The sequence below is a fragment of the Polypterus senegalus genome, chromosome 4, assembly GCF_016835505.1.
Source record: "Polypterus senegalus isolate Bchr_013 chromosome 4, ASM1683550v1, whole genome shotgun sequence".
NCBI classification, from domain to species: domain Eukaryota; kingdom Metazoa; phylum Chordata; class Cladistia; order Polypteriformes; family Polypteridae; genus Polypterus; species Polypterus senegalus.
Genome location: NC_053157.1, coordinates 218,386,783 through 218,409,293, shown reverse-complemented (window position 1 = coordinate 218,409,293; position 22,511 = coordinate 218,386,783). Strand labels below are relative to the sequence as shown.

The 22,511-nt window shown below is 38.1% G+C and overlaps 1 gene segment (V, D, J or C); it reads right to left on the bottom strand.

Annotated features, from left to right (window-relative positions):
• Positions 1-18,978: 18,978 nt before the first annotated feature.
• On the bottom strand, positions 18,979-19,550 carry LOC120528826. The segment is given in 2 exon segments: positions 18,979-19,352; positions 19,492-19,550. Coding segments are annotated over 2 exon segments (420 nt in total).
• Between the last annotated feature and the right edge of the window lie 2,961 nt (positions 19,551-22,511).

The following is a 22,511-nucleotide window of genomic DNA, read 5'->3' as shown; positions in this document are numbered from 1 at the left end:
TCATGGACACAACTCAAGTCAGACAAAAAGTTTTCTCAGCTCAGGTCTGTTTATCTGGGTGTGAAGTAGGTCTGGAATTGCATTGGGTAAATGATATAGTGTTATTTGGAAGACATGCATTTCATGTGTGTTCCGTGTCTACAACGATCTGGATAAATGTAAGATGACAGGAATGCTAGGCAAGAAATTTTGAACGCATAGTTAAAACAGAAACTTTTTTCATGTTATAGTAATAATGACAAAATTTTGACATGAAGTGTATCATGTGTCAAGACTGAAGTCCAAATAATAAGTCCAAGGTCGTTTAAGGCTTTATAGGTTATTAGTAGGATTTTATATTCAATTCTGTAAGACACAGGGAGCCAGTGAAGGCAGAGCAGGGTGGGAGATATGTGCTCGTTGCTGCTGGTTCGAGTAAGGACTCTTGCGGCCGAGTTTTGAATAAGCTGGAGCTGTGATATAAGATTAGAAGGGACACCTGCACTAGATGGCACATATATGCACTTTTGTGTGCAGCAAACTCCACAGTGCAACAACAATGTCGAGCTAATGACACAGATGAAGAGACACAATGTTGAAACAAAGCAATTGTCGTGGATCAACAATGGGCAAGTGAAACACCTCAACAAGGGAGGTGTTTTCACTAAAAGCATTGTCTATCTGGAGGTATTTCTCGAAACAAAAATTAATAGGACTCATATGCTTGAGATACACCAGTGTCTTCTTACAAGTGGGATGGCAAGCACAGGTGGGTCTATGTCCTCTGCCCTGGGTAATTCTTAAGAGTTAGCTGACGACTCTCCAGGTTCATGAATAGAGTAAAACTGCTAGGAAGTCTTCGAAATGCTTTTTGTCCCAAAGACCACACGCAGCTAGTTGCTGTATATTGTAAAGACACCTGAATAGATGTGATAATGTAATAATGTGCGTAATATGACCTAAAATGGGGTATTTGTAAAGTATGTAATAAAAAGTGGTTATTAAATATTTTATAATACATACTTAAGTTCATGAACAGTTTTTCAGGACATTGTGTAGCTTCATATATAAGACATTTTAAAAGTGTCTTTTGCATGATATAAAACAAACCAAAATAACAATAGCATAATTCAAGAATTTTGTGTAGTAACTGAGTATTATTCTTAGTAACATAATTAATAAAATGCTTACATATTGTTAATAGCTGCTTTTAAAGCACACCTAAACTAAAGTGCTACCAGCTCATGACCACAATTGAGGATAGGGATGTAGATTGACTGGTAAATTGAGAGCTTTGCTTTCTGAATCAGTTCACTTCAACACTACAGATTGGTATAGAAACCACATAACTGTGTTTACCACCCCGTCCATATATCGATCTTATCATCCTTTTCCCCTTCATTCGTGAACAAGACCCTGCGATAACTCCTTAAACTCCTCCTCTTGAGGCAATAGCTCACCTCCTACTTGGTAAGGACAATCCACCTTTCTTCCTACTGAGGACCATGGTATCAAATATGGAGGTGCTGCTTCATACTCAGTCGCAAACCGTGTCAATTCATGCTGGAGTTCACAGCCTGATGAAACCAACAGGACCCCGTCGTCTGCAAGGAGAAGTGGTGGAGCTCTAAGGCCACCCTCTCCTCCCTGGCTGCAACTTGATATCATGTCCATGAAAATCACAATCAGGATAGGTGACAGAGCACAGCTCTGGTGGAGTCCCACACCCACTGGGAACGGTGTTGATGCATTTCCAAATATGATGGTAGGTTACTGCACTCTCTGTGATTGAATTGGATCCAAATCACCCTTATTAAGCCTACTAAGGCTTTACATTATATGTACAGTATCACACATTAACTTACCTACCTAACTTCTGAAGGTGTTATATTTAAACACATGCTAAGGAAAGTATGTTTAGCCTCTGAGTTTTTTTTTAGGTTAAATTAGCAATAAGAAAAGTGTTTTACTTATATCAATATTTTATTTGTTAGAAACCTTTGCCTGCTCAATAATGGTCTCCTTACTATTAAGAATTCAAGACCTCAAAATCCTAAATTTCGAGATTTTGTTACTGTTACCTGAGACAAGATGTGAAGTGGCTATCAGAGAACTTGAATTGAGGCTCAAAGGAAGAATTTAAAACTATAGAACGCATTTCAAGATTGCCTTCATTGTCGGGTAACTGAAAGTGTATATTAATGTCCAAGCTGCTCCATATCAATTTTGAGCTGAGAAATGTAATAAAAAAGCATGTGGGGAAAGGTCTAATATAAACCACATGCAGTAATTATTCTTTATAATGCCGTTTCATATACTAATAAAGGCAATGTGCCAAGATTTGAACCTTTGACTCTTTAGCCTGAACAAAAAAACAAACAAAAAAAAAACAGGTAGTTACTCATATTTATGTGAAGAGTATTTCCTCCACACTGTTTGTTTTTTGTTCATTGTTCCTCTTTGGTCTCATCTCAGTGTTTTAGGTTCAGACCTGCAGACATGACAGCAGCTCAGTGAGGTTTTTGGATGAGTCTCAATCACTGTGTGGTGAGTCTCTCTGCTGCAGACATTAGTAGTGACAGGAGTGTTCAGACTGGACTTCACTGATAGTCAAACTGTATGAAGCTTCCCAGCCTTTGTCTCTGAAATGAGGTATCACTGTAGTGAGAGCTTGCACCATAGATGAGGGTTTTAGGACTCCAGGTCTCTGCTGGCACCAGGCAATTTAGTCGCACATGTCACTGCCAGTGGTACAGCTGAATGTGACGCTCACTGCAATGGAAATTGACTTTGGTGCTGATGGGTAATTCACAAAAGTCTGGAACCTTGAATCTGTAGGGGGGAAAATAAATACATTTATGAAAAAAAAAAAGTTAATCATGTGTTGGCAGTGTAAAAAAACATCTTTAGATGCATTACTGATTCTTTGTCTCTTAAATCAAACAATGCTGAAATTTTCTTACCTGTAATAAGAATAGAAGGACATACAGGAGAACCAGCACAGTCATTGTGACTGTAGATTTTGTCAGTGACTCCTGCCAAGTAAGTTATAACATCTGTCAGAGTGCTGAACTGAGACAGACACCATAAAGGGGCATCTCTATGCCAACTGCCCACCTTGCAGCAGAAGATCTTGTGCAGCAAACTGCTAACTTACAATAGCTTGAGGGTAGTGACCTTGGCTTGTGCTGGCCACTAGTTTTATTTCAACGGCCATTTGCCAAAAGAGTCTATGCAGACATCCAATAGCAGATCCCTATGTGACATCATTCAGTGGTCTTGAAGGTGGGGGCATGAAGTGGAGAGTCTTGACACGGGGCTCTCTTGTAGGTCCCAAAAAGTTAAACACTCGTGATTAGTTGTGGCTCGGCTACTTGTGGACAACTCGTCATGATCTTCTCTCCTCTAGGTGAATCCTCAGAGCTGTCATATCAGCTACTTCATACATCTCTTGCCATTCAGCTCCTCGTGTTAACATCCTGCAATTGGAGCACCACACAGTCAGAACAACAGATAAGAAACAAAATATCAAAATGTTTGAGTCTGATGTTGGCACTGAAAACATCAGTGATGCCACCAATTGCAAATAGAAGTAGTAACTCTACTACTGAGTGAGCTAACAACTCCATGAAAGCTTCACTTGGAATATGTTTAAGGTTCAGCCATGGTCATTGATTTGTTTTAATATGAATGAGCTACCAACTCAATAAAGTGAAATTTTCATCTTTGATTATAACCAGTAAAATGAATAAAGCTATGTGACACATTTGTAAAATAAATAAGGAATGTGGCTAAAATACTGTGCAAGTTGTTTTCAAGATGTCCTACTCTTCCTTATGTTCCTCTGTTCTGGATGTTCAATTGCTTGTGCCTCTCCTTGTTATTAGAAGCAGAAGAAGCGCTACAGAAACAAATGGGGATACTGAGCAGCTTGTGTCATTTGAACGTAAAAGTGTGCATTCAAATAATTATGTAACATGAGTGAGGTCAGATAAAATAAATGTGTTCAGTCTCGACAGGTCTAGTTGCACTTGGGCAAAATAAATCAACATGAGCACTTTGATCACATGAATATTTTCTCGTGTTCATTCAACATTTAAACTATTACAAAAAAGTGATACTTATTTTAAGATGATTTGATTAACACTAATTTTAATTCTGTTGATCTTCAGGTCACATTAGAGAGCTTCTTTAAACGACAGTCTAAAAAGTAAATAATGAAGCCATCACAAGCCCCATCAGTCAATTAAAGTCTAATAAAAGTAATGACATCATTGTTATAACTGACAGGGTATAAATGTCCTGAGTGCTGGCTTGGGCGATGAGTTACCAGAGGACAACATTCTCGTCTTTGACTGTTCAGCAGTGGCTAAATTTGACCGTTTTTGTGGAAATGGTGCAGTTAAAGCTGTGCTCTCAGAATCCAAAGATTTTCTTGCTGAATCTCATGTTAGTTGGTCAAAGCAACAACTTTGCTTTTTCCAGATTTAATACAATTTCTTATCCCAATGCACATATCATGAATTTTGCAAAGTTTATAGATAGATAGATAGATAGATAGATAGATAGATAGATAGATAGATAGATAGATAGATAGATAGATAGATACTTTATTAATCCCCAAGGGGAAATTCACATACTCCAGCTCCAGCATACTGATAAAAACAATATTAATTAAATAGTAATAAAAATGCAGTGCAAGTTAAAAAATACAGGTACAACAGACAATAACTTTGTATAATATTAACGTTTACCCCACCGGGTGGAATTGAAGAGTTGCATAGTGTGGGGGAGGAACGATCTCCTCAGTCTGTCAGTGGAGCAGGACGGTGACAAAATTCTGTCGGTGAAGCTACTCCTCTGTCTGGAGAAGATCCTGTTCAGTGGATTCTCCATAATTGACAGGAGCCCACTCGGTGCCCGTCGCTCTGCCACGGATGTCAAACTGTCCAGCTCTGTGTCTACAATAGAGCCTGCCTTCCTCACCAGTTTGTCCAGGCATGAGGCGTCTTTCTTCTTTATGCTGCCTCCCCAGCACACCACCACGTGGAAGAGGGCACTCGCCACACCCGTCTGATAGAACATCTGCAGCATCTTATTGCAGATGTTGAAGGACGACAGCCTTCTAAGGAAGTATAGTCGGCTCTGTCCTCTCTTGCACAGAGCATCAGTATTATGCATGCTGAAGGAACACACCCGATGTTGCAGGTTGTGAAAGTGGATTTAACTTGGTGATCACTGAATGATTGCTGACATGATTTATTATTTAAATTCTGCAGTTTAATTGAAATCTTTAGTTTTTATTAAATATTATAAATTAGTGCTGGTAGCCATACATATCTTTAAATTCCCTTTAAATGTCATTTGCCATACCACCTATGCTTCAGATCAGGTAATCCACTTGAATCTAAACTTGTTCTGGAACAACTAGTACTTGGATGGGAGACCATCTGGGAAAAAGTTGGGTTCCTGCTAGAAGAGGTGTTGGTGAGGCGCTTACCCTGTGATCTATGTGTGGATCCCAATGCCTTTGTGCAGTGATGGAGACATTGTGCTGTAAATATGGCCTTCAGATGAGATGTAAAACTGAGGTCCTGATTCACTCTGGTCATTAAAGATTCCTGGACATCCTTCGAGTTTATCTTGATGTCCTGCCTACTGCTGCCTCATCTATTTCCGGTCACCTAATCACCCCCGGTCTCTAACTCATATATGATGAGCATATTAGCACAATAATGTCTGCCATCAAATCATCCAGGTGGGTGCCCCGAATTGGTGGTGGTTGAAGTGGTTCCGCTCTGTTTATTTAGAACTCTTTCCACTATATAAATGCAATTAAAAATTAATTAATTAATAATAGCCAAGATCACCATTATACTGTTTCCAAAATGGACATCCTTTATTACAATAAGCCTGTTGTAATTCTATAAATCTATAATAGATTTTGTGCATTTTGTAGAATATTTGGTTTATAAAGCTAATCTTCATAATACCATTTGAAAGACATCAGTTTAGACTAATCAACATATAGATAAATAGTATAATCCATAACACACCCTGTCTTATTATTGATCAAAAGGTCCCAGAATAGTTAGATAGATTGAGAGTGTTTGGCATACATCTTACGAGTACTAGGAATTTCTCACAGATAATACCACAGTTAAAAAGTTAAGATATCATATGATCTCATCATCTTCATGGTACATGTGCTGGAAATAAATGGAACAGGAAATGCACACTCCAAACTCACAACTCACACAGAAACCTTAAACTAATAATGTTACGAAATGACAATTTCAAACAAGTTAGAAAATCCATTCTGTGGTTATTGGGACTGAAGGAAAAATGTTCTCCTGCTCAGTTACCTATCAATTGAATATGTTTAAGAAAAATAATGATTTGTAAAAAAAAAAAAAAGTGTCTGTACTGTATTACATTTGGGTGTGTTAGTGGATTTAGTCACTTTAAAAAGGCAGTTATCAAAGTTTTGTTTATTTAATATTTTTGTTCACTCTATTCTTACAGAGTGATGTGTGCATAATTAATTTTCTCTTAAATTAATTTCAGTATAAGTGCTGTTTTTTTGGTATACAAGCAGCAGACGACTCTCCCTGCATTTGTCTAACTTGCGTTGGTGGTCTTTTTGGCCTAAAAATTACTGTTGGAAAACTAAAAGAGGAAAATGTACAAAATGTAGAGGTTGTAGTGGCCTCTCTAAAGGTAAATTTGAAACAGCACGTTGAAACACTTGAACAGAATATTTCGGTTTTAAGACAGACAAGTTCACAAATTGACCAACACTTCTCTATGAATGATTTTGATGGTTCAAAAATGTACACATCATGCTATATTTGGGAAATCATAATGAAAATGAAACTTTCCTGACACATTTCCTTGAAGAGTAAGTGTATCAAGATACAGCAAAATGGATGCACTGAGAGACAAGTAGTTTCATGCAGACAGACAGATGGACAGGCACTAACGGTAGGTGCTTTTCACATTATATGCTCCTAAAAACTATTCTTGTTTTTGCTCAACTGTAAAAAGAAACGTGCACAGTGTATACAAAATACAGCAGGGATGCAGCTGCGTTTTCCCAAAATTACCAAAGTTCAGCAACTCTAGCATACAGAATTGGATTAAACAAAAGCTGGACATGTTGATATGATTTCACTGACAAAATATCTTCATTTTTAAAGGCTTTTTAGTAAAAATTCAAGGTCAAACAGTTCACACAAAAAAGAAAAAAATAAAATTTCAAAAATTAGAAAAGTTTGTTACGAGAAGTTCTGTTCAAAGCTTAAATCTTGTTTTATTACTAATCGTTACAAATCACTTCTAAAAATTTCTGAACCATTTCTAAACGGTCAGAAAACTGTAAGCCTACCCCATTTCTAAGCTGAAAGTTGTTCTAAACAGCAACTGACTCAGTTATCACACTGCATCTCAGTTATAGCAAGAAAGTTCTATCTCTTATTAACTTACAGGGGGTAAAAAGCTATGCCATCATCTATGACTTTAACTAAGCAAACACTAATATGAATTTAACTTAACTTAAAGCATTACTTTCTAAGATTGGCTCGTATGGGCGACATTTAACTTACAAATTTAAATGGGTATCATTCAGTACCTATTTAGTTATAAAAATGAAATGGAATTGGTAATATTAATGCTCATTTTAGATTACAACATCAATACCTTCATAATGTAATACTTTATTTTATTCTTTGCTATGGTCAAACTTGAATGATTTGGCGTGAAGTACAAATATTGAACTGGACTAAAAAAAAGAATTTTGCCTGCAAAAAATGTGAGTGACCATTGCCTGCCTTTTTTACTTTAGCTGTGTTGTTTCTTTGTTCTGAATATCTCTTTTGTTATACAGCAGAATCTTTCTGTTTGTTGGTTCTCAATCTTTCCAGCATAAGTCAGATTTTTAAAGGAAGTTAATAGATGGCTAGCAATCCATAGGTGAAACAGCGCTGTGGATGCCGGTGTGGTGGTCATCTCAGATGGCTTAAAACCAAGAAATCTCAGTTTGATTCCCAGCCTCTGCATTTCACTTTTTCTTCATTTGAGTATCTTCCTCAATACTTTTCTTATGGCCAATTGTTATCATTCCTGGTGGCACAGTTGAAGGTGAGGCCACATTATCACTGATGTAATTTATTGCAAGTTCAACTTCTTGGTACCAGAAAAGAAACCAAATAAGATTATGTAGAAAGAATATTCCCAATACTATTAACAGTTAGGTCCTAAATGCAACACTCATAACTGTAATAAAGTGTGTTTATTACACAATTATTACACAATTGCTTTTTATTTTTTCACCTTTCTCCTTTGTTACCCGGGTAGCATCAAGTACCTCATTTAATTTATGATTTTTGTTTTTCCTGTGGGGCAGCACAGCGGCGCAGTGGTAGCACTGCTGCCTGGCAGTAAGGAGACCTGGGTTTGCTTCCCGGGTCCTCCCTGTGTGGAGGTTGCATGTTCTCCCCGTGTCTACGTGGGTTTCCTCCCACAGTCCAAAGACATGCAGGTTAGGTGCATTGGTGATTCTAAATTGTCCCGTGTGTGTGTGTGTGTGTGTTTGTGTGCCCTGCGGTGGGCTGGCACCCTGCCCAGGATTTATTCCTGCCTTGTGCCCTGTGTTGGCTGGGATTGGCTCCGGCAGACCCCCGTGACCCTGTAGTTAGGATATAGCGTGTTGGATAATGACTGGCTAACTGTTTTTCCTATATGATGTGTTGTAACATATTCAATTCTCTATTCTAATCTTATTTCATCTGTCAAGTACTTGTGATGACACACACTATTAAATGTGCAGTCTAACACAAAGACTAATTGCCTTTTTGTCATTGCGTGTAACTTTTGGTCAGACCATCATCACAACATACTTGTGTTGTCCAGAAACTCAGACAGACGTTTATATTCTTAAATTAGCAGGACAGTCAGCTCAGGTAACTGGAAAGGCTCCTGTCTGTTTCAGGATTCTTAGGGCTAAGTGAACCATAAATGTGAAAGCTAATGCTTCAGCCAGATAGATTTGCTTCACGCTACTGATTCTTTGCTGCATTTTTTTCACTAAATGTTCCTCTTTGGTCTCATCTCACATTTCTTTAGTTTCACACCTGCAGACACGACATCAGCTCAGTGAGGTTTTTGTACGAGTCTCAATTACTGTGTGGCAAGCTCTGATACTGCATACAGTAGTAGTGACCGGCATCTTCAGGCTGGACTCCACTGATAGTCAAACTGAATGAAGTTCCTGACCCGCTGCCACTGAAGCGACTCGGGGTGTCACTGTAGCGATTGGTTGCTCTATAGATCAGGAGTTTAGGTTTGTCTCCAGGTCTCTGCTGATACCAGGCCATGTAGCTACTCACACTGCTCCCAGTGGTACAGCTAAAGGTGACGCTCCCTCCAGGAGAAACTGACTTTGGTGCTGATGGTTGATTCACAGAGACCTGGCAACTTGAGTCTGTAAAAGAAAAATAGCACATAATCAGGAAATTCTTTGTACAGTAAGTGAAAAATTTGGATTGAAAATAAAAGTTAGAGCTCTTTGTGTTTTTACATCACTGAATGTAGTCCCTTACCTTGAATGAAGAATATAAGAGAATACAACAGGACCAGTGGAGTCATCATGGTTGTAAATTCTGTTGGTTGGCCTCGTACAGAAAGTTTTAAACTCTTTGAAATTGCTCAACCATGATGGCTGTCACAAAGGGGTGTCTTCTATGCAAACTACACACCTCATTGCAGCTGCAGGCAACAAGAATAACAGAAACTGTTGCAGCAAAACTGACAAGACATCACCAAAGTAGATTTGACGGTTGACCTTGAATTGTGCTCTCAATCTTTTGAAACATCCATAATTCGGTCATAGCCAAGTTAGTTTTGTAATAAAACTAAAAGCACCAGACACGCTTACGTAGCACTGTGCTTAATGTGGACTTGAGTTCAACTGTGTATCAGCCCTTTATCTGTTTGCAATTTTCATGTTCTCACTGTGTCTACAGGGGTTTCCTCGAGTCACGCTGCTTTTCTTGCACATTCCAAAGTGATGCATGTTGTACTAATTGCTGATTCTACATTGGCCAAAGATAAGTCAATGCACAAGTTTTTCTGTTTTTCTGTCCCTGATGGAGATGTCACAAAATCTTTAATCCCTTTTCTCTTCACCTGCTTTTCTTGGTTTCTTCATTTCTAGATGAATGAATGAACTGCTCAATTACATTATCTTGTTCTTTCTTTTATAAAATATTCTTATAATGGAATTCCTTGATCCAGAACAGGTCTTGATTCTCATGAATCTTTTCATCCCTTTTCTCCTTCTTTCCTTTGACCTCACCATATTTATGCTGTCTGGGTTTCTTGCTCTTGTATTTTCATACTGTCTAGAACTCATTAGTTTTGTCCTGATTAATTTTATTTTAGTTTTGGATTTAGTAGTGTTGTGTTCTTATTGTTAATTTTAGCACTTTGTTCATTATGTCATTGCACCACCATTTTGTTTTATGTTTTTTACTGAGCACAGCCATATTGTTGACAACAATAACTTTGTTTGCTGGACACTTGTGACGTTGACAACATAATCCATAACATATTCGTGTCATTATATAGGATGTCATTGTGCAGAAACTCATGTCAGAACTGAGTGGTCTCTCGCACATGCGATTAGGAGGACATTGTATGGACCAAGCGAAGGTAATTCCACTCCAGGCCAGGGGATGGCGGGGCGCACTAAACCTTCTCCTTTTGTCTCTGCAGACCAGCTGCGCGAGAACATATCTGACTCAACCATGAAGATGTCACTTCAGGTTCTGGCACCCAGAAAGATGTCACTTCTGGTTCCGGCACCCAGAAAGACATCACTTTTGGTTCCTGCGCCTAAGATGATATCAGAAGAAGGTCACTTCCAGTTCGCCTAAGTCATTTCTGGGTCAATCACTTAAAACTGCCATCTTTCCAAACCTTAGTCAGTTCATGTCTGGACTCCAAACCAGTAACTTGTCTGGAAAATGTAACCCATTGCAGCCAGGGATATTATACGGGTGGCTGCCCCAAACCTTTTTAAGTGTCTCGGGTCTGATCATTTTTACAGTGGGTAAAAAATTAAGGGAACAACATCAAGATTGTGTTGTACAAGGTACTACAAAAAACAAAGATGTGTTAGATTTGCACTTTGCTTTCAACTTTGAAAGTATTTTTGTCTACATATTGATAGTAATATGGGTTTGATTACTAGTCCCCCTGATCTGTGAAATAAGGTTAACATTTTGCTGTTTTATTTTTTGTCACCATTTCATCAGTTGTTTGTTTCTGATGTAATTGTGCTCTGCCATTTTGGAAGGTGTTGCTATGATACTATGTGATGGCATACAGGTGATGGCAAAGGTGCAGTCAAATGGTCATGGTGTCCTCTCAAAAAATGAGCTGCATAGTCAGAAAGTGTCTTTACTATATTTCAGATAAACGTGTAAGGATCTTGGCAGGACGCAATAGTCCACTGGACAAATGACTACACTAGAAAACCAGGAGATGAATTAACAAAATGGAGAAGACAAAATTCATGGCTGAAGAGCAAGCAGTGGTCAAAATATCAGATAAGCTAATTTTAAAAAGCTAAAATAAACACCAGGAATGAAGCATTACCTAATTAATTTAGCTGATGCCCCAACACCCCACATTACAAACTGTCACTGGTCAAAATGAAATAAGTTCCTGATCTACTGCCACTAAGGTGATATCACTTTGATTAAAGCTTGAACCAGAGATCAGCTTTACAGATCCTTCACTAGATTTCTGCTCAACCCCATTCATCTTGTTACCCACACTGCACTAGGTGGTACAGGTGAATGTGAAATTCTCTCTCCAATGGAAACTGATTTTGGTACAGGCATGATGTATTGGAGGGCATTTTGGGCAATGACAATAAAGTCGTATTGTTAAAAGTTGTGTTGAAAAGTCCATGCAGGTTCTGATTATGTTGCTGTGGGCTACTAAAGTTCAGACTCCATATCTGATTTTTTTGATTGACAGCTCAAATTAATTTTGCAAGCGATTTTAAATCTGATTTAACTGTAACTGTGTACTGATATCTAGCCTGAATCTCCAATTTACTAAAACTTAATTCATCAGGCAGATGGAACCTAACAGACGGCCAAAAATACTTGTGACATGCTAATTTCAGAATGTGCATTGTGAAAGACATCTGTGACTTTGTCAGCTCATGCTAGCAATTGGGTGAAATCATCAACAGCAAATCTGCACCTAGGAAACTGGGGGCACAAGAGAAGAGTCAGGACTGCTGATGTGGAGTGGTTTGATGCAAATTAGCCATATGACAATTTCAGAATGTCAAGTGGGATAATCGATTACATTTGGCAACTGCAGTCTGTCTTAAGAAAAATGTGCTCTTGAGGTGTAACATTTCAGAAAACACTTTGCAATTGATCAGAATTGGCAGGATGTTTTTTGTTTTCTTGTCTTTTTCTTTTTTTGCATTTCACATTTCTGTAAAAAAATGAATCTGTGTCAAATGAATTGAAAAACAATTGTCACAGTCCAGAAGTATAAACAAGTAATCCACATAGTAGCTCTCTATTTAATCCGCCAGCCTAACAGTTGTGTTTATGATTATACTTGCACCATGTTCATAAGCCATCATTTAAATATATAACCCTGAAATAAACTGACTACCCTAATATATTCACCAGATTTTAAATATAATAATAATCTTTAAATATTTACCCATGATTCCTGCTTACTGTACTGTTTATTATTTTCTCTCTTCCTGTCTTTTTAACTCTTATTCCTCACACTAAGTCAACTGCACCTTCCATTTTGTTGTTCCTTTGTAAAAGTGCCAATGACAATAAAGATCTATCTATCTATCTATCTATCTATCTATCTATCTATCTATCTATCTATCTATCTATCTATCTATCTATCTATCTATCTATCTATCTATCTATCTATCTATCTATCTATCATTATATAGTGACTATATCTATCTATCTATCTATCTATCTATCTATCTATCTATCTATCTATCTATCTATCTATCTGAGTATGAGTGCTACACTTTCTCCTAGAGATGCTCCAGGCACATCTCTCTGGGCAGAGACCCTAGGGCAGATCCTGGAAATGCTGGAGGAATTTTAACTTACATAAATTTCATTTCTTTAAATTAATCCATTTAGGGTCTTTTCATGTTAAATGGTAATTAATTGTGCCATAAAACTCTAATGTAGTTAGCTGTAGGACTGTATGGTGGCATAGTGGTTAACACACCAGCCTTACTGCTCCAGATTATTGGGTTTAATCTTATCATCTGTGCATTCTTCCCATGTAAGCACTGGTCCTCTCTGGCACTCTGGTCTTCCCCCCTCATTTCTAATACATGAGTATGAGATCAACTTGTAATTTCAAGTTGTCTTGATATGTGGGTGTGTGGCCAGTAGGCCATTCAGGATTGGTTCAGGATTCATGCTCAGTATTTCTGGGATTGGTCATTTAATTCAATCTGCAGTTATAGAAACAGGTGAAATAATGGATAGATGAAAGCTGGGCAGGTCAAGTGACCCATCAAGATTATTGGTAATAACTGGAACATGTGACCATGGATTAGCCAATCGGGGACTCCACTGCCAAAGAGATACTTTAATAAATTACAGTTTTTTTACAATTGTTTTTAAACTTGTCTCAATACCATATCCCCCTTTTTCAAGACCCTTACCACATGCACTATATCAGTAGACTAAGTGAAGTAAACTGTGTATACTATTGCAATGCTTTGAAAAATGCATTCAATCACCACTTCTTCTAAAATTAATGAATAATGCTCTCAGTTAATGTTCAAACCAGCAACATTTTGTACAACTGCAGCAAATTTTTCAGGCATTTTAAAACTCTGTTCAGTTAATTTAAATTGCTGGAGATGGAAATATGTCACATTATGAAGTAAATGAACTCTACACATTCTTGAAATTGATAGATAGCTCATTCTAATCTTAGCAGTTTTTTAGTTATTTGTTTCCTTTAGCCAATGTGAGAAAAATTAATGCAGCAAGAGGCAGAGGAAGAAGAAGATGTAACGGACATCCAAGAACAGTTGTACTTGATGAAATCACAGCTATAGTGATCAATCGTGTAGTAAATGATGGTCTGTCCCTGATTCAAGCAGGTCTGAGAGTTCAACCAAAGTTGCCTTGATCCACAGCAGCATCGATTGTGGAGATTTTTCAGGAAAACTAACAGGGACTGTGCAATATTTATGGCATTCTAACTGAAGGCATCTGATTGATGTGGATATTACAGCAGTACTGTGAGTTGAAAAAATCTTTATAAAAATTGACATATCAGTTCTCATTTGTCTTTGTCTCACTACTCCAGGACCCATCGGTTACCTCAAATAGGGGGAAGGTGAAGAATATTTACACCTCAACTGGAGGATGCATTGTTTAAGATGATCTCTTCCAACAACAGCATCATGCTGTGAGAAATACGCAAAAACATAATCGCAGACAACAACATGTTTTCAGACATTCACAATGTTTGCACTACAACCATTTCAAGAGTGCTACAGAAATATCAGATCAGGATGAAACAGTTGTATGGGACAACATGGCCTTTCATCATTCCTGCTGGGTCACAGTGTGGCTTAAAGCCCATCCCAGGATATGATCTTTTTTTTTTTTTTGCTGTCATACTCTCCTTTCCTCAATCCCAGTGAAGATTTTTTTTCCACATGGAGTTGGAATAAAACCTGATGTCATTCCTAGATGCAATGGCTTCTGGTTGTATGGACATAACAGTGGAAGACATTGAGGGGTGGACGAGGCACTCTAAGAGATTTTGGTGTATGGCTGGAGATAAGATTTGGTGTGATGGTGATGAAAATCTATAGCCAAATGCAGAGGACAGGATGGGTTATCAGGGCTTCAGAAGACTACTACTAGTATTTTCACATGTTGTGTTGTCACTTGTTGCACTGGAATTGAGTAAATGTATACAGTACATGATGTGACCTACTGTAAGAGGTGTCATACTTTTTTCTTCTATTTTGCAATGCAACACTAAACTATGGAAAAACAGAGGACACGGAAACACATAATACAGTATATGTATTTTGGGATGCTTCGATTTGTGTTTTGTAGTTGATTGTACAATGAATGACAGCAGTGGCCTCATATGAAGGTGACTATGCTATAGTTATGGCAAGATGAATCACTTTTGGGTGAAGTATGAAGTGTTTTGGTAGTTGAAGAGCATTTTGCACCAACTCATATGCTCAGGTGTGTTTTGTAAAGTATGCTGTGTGAAGACTATGATAAATTTTAGAAAACTGTAAAACCCGCAAAAAAACACTGGGGTATCATTAAAGGATTTTACACAGAACTGTGTACTGCAAAAAGAACTACACTGCATGTCACAGACACCTGCTGCTTATTTCTTTTATTCGTTCTGTTTCTAGTCAGATGTGTGTTGGTTGAAGAGATTGGTGACAGCGTAACCTCCCAGTGTCAGCTGTCCAGCAGGCAAGATCTCCACTCTACTACGTACCCTATGTAAGTAAGTAAAGCATTTATGAACATCAGAATATTGTATTGTGAACTATACTGACATGAAAAAGGGGCATAACATTCAGGTGCACTGGCGACTAAGTTAACTGATATGAAAAGTTAGAGCCATGCACATTTTTATTTACTGTACTTTATCCAAGAGTCAATTATTACAGTCTTTTATATACAGTATATTTTTGTAAAAATGAGTCATATTCAAAAATGATTGCAATAATAGAATGCAATTACATGTGTTAGTAGACTACTTTAAATACATTCTTTTTAACAGCGCTTTACAAACAGAGCACAAGTAAGATTGTGGTACCTCAAAGGCTTTCATGCACAGCAGAGTCCAATTCAAGTGATGTGAAAATGGCAAATGCTAGCAAAAAATCAGGGTCAGTATTACCATTTGAAAGGAGAAAGGCTGAAATAAGTTACCCATCTGGCTATTAATATTAGTTAAAACACCGCCACAGCAGATCATCTTCTTCCATATCTTTCTGTCCTCTGCATCTTGCTCTGTTACACCCATCATCTGCATGTCCTCTCTCACCACATCCATAACCTACTCGTAGGCCTTCCTCTTTTCCTCTTGCCTGGCTGCTCCATCTCTTGTATAAAAAACAGTTTGCTTGCTTATTTCATTAGAAAAATCACCGTTTTCTTTGAAACCAGACCAGAACTGCTTTTTCCTGCTAAAAATGTGAGAATTATTATTAGCTATTATTAGGTAAATCCATGCATTTATTGCTTTGCGCCCCTCCACCACCGCAACCTATCGTCTGTGGGGAAGGAGCAAAAGCTTTAGATTTGGTCAAAAATTTTGATCTCCGGTTTTCTGCGGATCTCAACATTTTAGGGTCTCCTAATACTGAAAACATCAATATCTCGATAATAGGTTTGTGTTTGTCTGTGTGTGTGTGTGTGTGTGACAGTTTCTTGAAGACTAGAACTAAAACAGTTGGACGGAAAAATACCAAACTTGAAACTTAAGCCTGTTATGAGATGACGATGTGCTGATTAGTTTTTGAGCCAAATTGTGCAAGAGAAAGAGACACTCTAGAGGAACCCTCAAATATCATAATTCTGAAATTAAGTATGCATTCTTCTTGTCAATTGCTATCATAATTACCTATTTTATGATCAGAAAGATCAACATCAGAGCAGTAAATAATTACTTAAATGTTATAGAATATGGGGAACTTGGTTCATAAGGCACAAAGTCTCTTGACGCTCACGTACACGTTTTTTTTTATGCAGATTGACCACTTCAGTTTGTTATTCAAAAGACTCCTAAGTTGCTCTTTGGTGGTTTTCAGGTAATGCACAAGGAGCAAAGGGTGTACTGATAAACGGAATGAGACAGAGGAGAGGAGTCAAGTGGAAAAGTTTGTTTCTTGTTGCGAACTGCCTGCATCTTAACATCAAAAATCAAGGAACTGGTTATTGTCTTTTGCTGCAGTGAAGAGTCTCTTTGTCCAGTCACTTATCAAAGAGTGGATGCAGTAGTGGTCCACTCCTACAAGTACTTGGAGGTCCGCATTAATAATAAGTTGGACTGGTTTCAGAACACAGAGGCACAATATAAGAAAGGGTAGAACAGGCTCTTTTTTCTTAGGAGACTGTATTCCTTTAACGTGGGAAGTGACATCCTTCTCATTTTGTAAAACTCCGTGATGACCACTGTGATTTTCTATGCTGTGGTTCACTGGGCTGGTAACATCACTTCAAGAGAAGCCCACCAAATCAACAGTCTAATTAAGATGGCAGGCTCAGTTACAGGATACACTGTGGATCCGCTGGAGGTCATAGCAAAGGAGAGAATGAAAACAAAACTGAGTGCCATTATGAACAATGCTGCACAACCTCTCTGTAACCCTAACCAATGAATTATTCAGCAGATGTGAGTTGAGAAACACTATGGGGGCTCCTTTATACCAACAGTAATATGCCTGCAAAGGCCTCACTGTGACCATGAAAAAATATTTTTCTTTCTTTTGAATTTTCCTTGCTTTATAGTAATTCCAGTGTGTGTTAAAGCCAAAATTTGTGTGTATATTTAATTATTTACTTACTAATCAGCCTATTTATGTATTTATTTATTTATTTAAAGAGATTCTATAAAGAGCCAAATTTCCCCCTGGGGACAAATAAAGGTGAACATCACCTCAAGGCATCAGTCTCTTGACAGTGTAGTCCGATTTTCATCTGAAGTCTCCATATTCGGCCCCATAGCTACTTTGTATGCAGTACTTTATCTGCTGGGTGGTCTGGGCCCACATCGACTTATACAGAGTCTTCCTGTGATCTAAAAGTATCATTTTCTACCATTTTTCCTTCACTTTCTTAGTGTTATACCTTGACATGTTGTGTACCAGTTGTGTATATTAAAATCTGAAACCTCCAATTTGTGTCTTGAGAGCTAACTGATATATAATCTATAAAATGTGATTTTAGTTGATACTTGAAACTGTTTACTTGAGAATAATTCACATCTTCCAAAACCGAGATTTAGTATGATAAATAAAAATGGACACAAATATCTGAGCTGCTAGATTTCACACCAACTGGAGAAATGTCTGATATAAAACATATGCTATTTATATTATTTATAGCCCATTTTGTAATGAATACCATCACCTGATGTAATTCTGTACAGTGGTTCCAGCATAGAGTCATATTCTTATACTAGAAGTGCAAGGCCAATCTATGGCCAGTGAGTCAGTAGGTTCCTACTCAATTCAAGTTCAAAGTTCAAAGTGTATTGTCACATGCACAGTAAGGAAACACGTTTCCCTGTACAATGAAATTCTTTCTTTGCTGTCCACACCAAATGACAAAACCAACGTATAAAGATAAACATAAATAATAAGTAGCAGATAGATAATAAGTAATAAAGTATAAAAACAGAATTGAAGTATAACGTGTAATTGTGCAGGTAGGTGTGTGATGGACAAGTCAAATACAGTTGTATGAGGTAAATAGAATGAGGTGAATCACTGTTATAAACTCCAGTCAGTTATTTAGGAGTCTAATGGCCTTGGGAAAGGAAGAGTTCTTTAGCCTGGATGTCCTGCATTTCATACTTCTATACCTCCTGCCTGAGGGTAGAAGTGTGAGCAGTTTGTGTTGGGGGGTGGATGGGGTCAACAATACAGCTGTAAAAGTTGCCGAGGATCTTAGTCGACACACCAAACTTCCTCAGTCTCCTCAGAAAGTACAGCCGCTGTTGAGATCTCTTCACCAGCTGTGTGGTGTTAAGTGTCCAAGTGAGGTCCTCACTGATGTAGACACCCAGCAGTAAAATCATTCACTCTAAATGCAGCCTCGTGTTTCTTTAAGGTAGATTTGTTCAGCATTTCTTCTTTTTAAATTGATATTTTTTTGTTTTGTTTAGGTGGTTCCTCTTTTCTCGCTCCATCAGATTTCATCTCAGCATTTCTTTTTCACATCTACGGACATGACAGCAGCTCAGTGAGGTTTTTGTACGAGTCTCTGTCACTGTGTAGTGTGTGTAATAATGCTGACAGTAGTAGTAACCAGCATCTTCAGGCTGAACACCACTGATGGTCAAGCTAAACGAAGTTCCTGACCCACTGCCACTAAAGCGACTTGGGGTATCAGAGTAGCGGGTGCTTGCATCATAGATCAGGAGTTTAGGACTTGCTCCCTGTCTCTGCTGGTACCAGGCCATGTAGCTATACACGGTACTCCCAGTGGTGCACGTGAAAGTGACGCTCCCTCCAGAGGGAACTGACTTTGGTGCTGATGGTTGATTTATAGAAATCTGACATCTTGACTCTGAAAAAGAAAAAATCAGACATAGTCAGGCAGTCAGAGTAAGCAAACTGTCAATAATATGCATAGAAGGTTAGATTATGAATATCTTTTTTCCATCTTTTTATGTTTTTTTTATTACTTAAGGTAGAAAGTTTCTCACCTTTAGTGAATAATGCAAGGACACACAGGAGGAGCAGTGGACTCATCGTAGCAGTAGGTTCTGCCACCAAGCCTCACTCAGGAAATTATAAAGTCTGTCAGATTGCTGAACCAAGGTAGACATCACAGTGGGGCGTTTCTATGCAAAACATCCATCTCTCTGCAGTTGTAGACACATTAAAACAACAGGAACTTTTATAATAATACTGAAATATTAACTTGAAAATGATGAAGGAGCTCACTTTGGATTTTGCTGTCAAACGTTTTCACAGCTGTCCTTTGATGCTCATGATCAGTTTGAGAAAGCTGCACAATATTGTGAAAACTTAAAACAACGATATAGAGATATTAGGTGATAATGTTTCACAATATTTAGTGAAGGTACCCCACATCCACTAGGGCATAAGTTCAGTTCTTGGCCAGTCCTCTCTGTGTGGAGTTGCCCTTTGCTCTTCTAGAAACCTCATAAGTGTTGGGGCATACTGTTTTTCTTCCACATCCAAATAAAGCTGGGAACATGCGAGTGTCCTCTTGAGTGTGTCCTTTGGAGAGCTGACATTCCGTCTGCTGTTGGCTTCTTTTTATCCCCAGTCCTTGTGGTGACAGACTACGACTTTCTGTAATTATGAGACACAAAAAAACTGGTTAAAAAATAAATACATGGATAAAGTGGTCTTTAAATTTAGAGGGGAAAGGCAATACCAGGAGAAAAAAGACTGAATTTTTCAAAATATTGGTGGTATAAATCAAAATGAGAAAAAAATGTCAAACAGGGCCTCACTCATATGTGTGGAGTAATATTCAGTTCTGTACAGGTAATTAGTTAACTGATATAAAAGTTTGAGCATTTTACATTTTTAGTTAACATTATCAAAGAGTCCATTGTCACATTTTTTATAAAGTATTAAAATATATATTATTAAAAATATATTAAGTATTTTTGTAACAATGAATTAAATTAAAAGATAACAGTGATAATAAAATTTAACTACATATGTCGGTAGACTACATTAAATGCTTGCTTTTTAACAACATATTATACCGTCATATTGTTAAAAACGAAGCCCCAATTCACTTGTGGTGGCTCAAAATCTTCCATACACAGAAGTTTCTTATTCAAATGATGTGAAAACAGTATCAATGGATGTGCTGTTAATAGTTATGGAAGGTCTCTGACAAATTGTAGTTTTTCTTTTCTTTTTCAAATAACAAAAGGGATCCCAAACAGATAACAACCCCGATGACCAATGTAATGCATGGCTTCCCTTCCTTTACCTGGCCAGAAGGCCCAGATGGCAAATGGACAAAAAAAGTGGCTGGGCATTCCCTGCCAAAGCCAGGAGGGTGGAAGAAGATATCAAAACAGAAGTGGGCATGCTGGCATCCCAGCAGGGTTGGACCAAAGAACAATCCCCGGCCAGGAAGCTAGTATCACAGAAGGACAAGGGGAGATGCTCCGTAGACCCTGACAGGGTTACCCAACATGGTAGTTAACAGCATACCTGGGTCAGGAATCCCAGTCAGACACCTTCAGGGCATGCTGGGACCTGTAGTCTCATAGGACAAACTTGTTGGGCTCCATAGAGGTCAGCCAGGGAAAGCTGTTGGGATTAATGATCCTTACTTTATGGAACAACAACAACAACAACAACAACAACAACATTTATTTATATAGCACATTTTCATACAAACAGTAGCTCAAAGTGCTTTACATATTAAAGAATAGAAAAATGAAAGACATAATTATAAAAAATAAATCAACATTAACATCGAATAAGAGTAAGGTTCAATGGCCAGGGGGGACAGAAAAACAAAAAAACTCCAGACGGCTGGAGAAAAATAAAATCTGTAGGGATTCCAGACCATGAGACCACCCAGTCCCCTCTGGGCATTCTACCTAACATAAATGAAACAGTCCTCTTTGGATTTAGGATTCTCACGGAAAGGCTTGATGATGATGATGGTCACGTAGACTTCTTCCTTTTAATCCGCCCATCATTGTTGGAGCATCATGAAGCTTTGAGTAGGTGGAGGTGGCGCAGGCCACCACCACAAAGAAACCGGAAAAAGAAACAGAAAAGAGAGTAGGGGTCAGTACCGATTTTAGAGCCACCATGAATAGTTGTTATGATGAATTGAACATACAGAGTATCAGGATTAAGTTAAATTACGATTAAAATGAAGTTATAAAAAGGCCATGTTAAAGTAATGTGTTTACACAATCGGAACCTCCGATTGACCTGGAAATGCTTCCATTGGACTGTGCCCTAGCTCCAGGAGTACTCCGAGATCCAAGATAAAAGAAACCACTCAACCTCATACAGACGAGTTGGATGGAAGAGGGCAAAGCACACCTTTAAGGTGTGGAGGTGAAGAAAGAGGGAGAAAAATTCACCAGGACTTGTGTGTGTGCAGTTGTTTCTGGGTTGGGGTGCTGCAGCCCACTAAATGCAAACTCCTACTCTGTCAACAATGAAGTGAAAAAGCAAGTATAAAATGAAAATGAACAAAATTTTCATAAAATCACAAACAATATTGCTCCATGAAAGAAGAAAAGCACCTGAAGTAAGTTCCTCATAGTTGGCCTGTATGTAAACTGCTGTTCTCTTGTGCTATCAGCTCTTATAATTTTTTACATTTTCCTCACTTTAAGTTCCCAGTAAAAGAAGACGTATTATGTCCAAATGTTATTGAAGAATTTTATCCCGAAGTGTTATCAACAGAAGAAATGAGTACACGGGCAGTCCTAGCACCGAGAAACAATGAAGTCAAATGAATTAATGCAAAAATTGTCGATTGATTACATGGCAAATTGGTTAAATGTGTATCAATATACTATGCTTAAACAGTTGGTGGTGATGGTGCCGAAGATGAAAACATCAACTTACAATATCCCGAAGAATATCTACAACCATTAACGCTGTCCTGTCCTCCACCGGCTCAATTACTGTTGAAAAAAGGATGTATCGTAATGTTATTGCGTAATTTATATATGAGTGATGGGCTATACAATAGGACAAG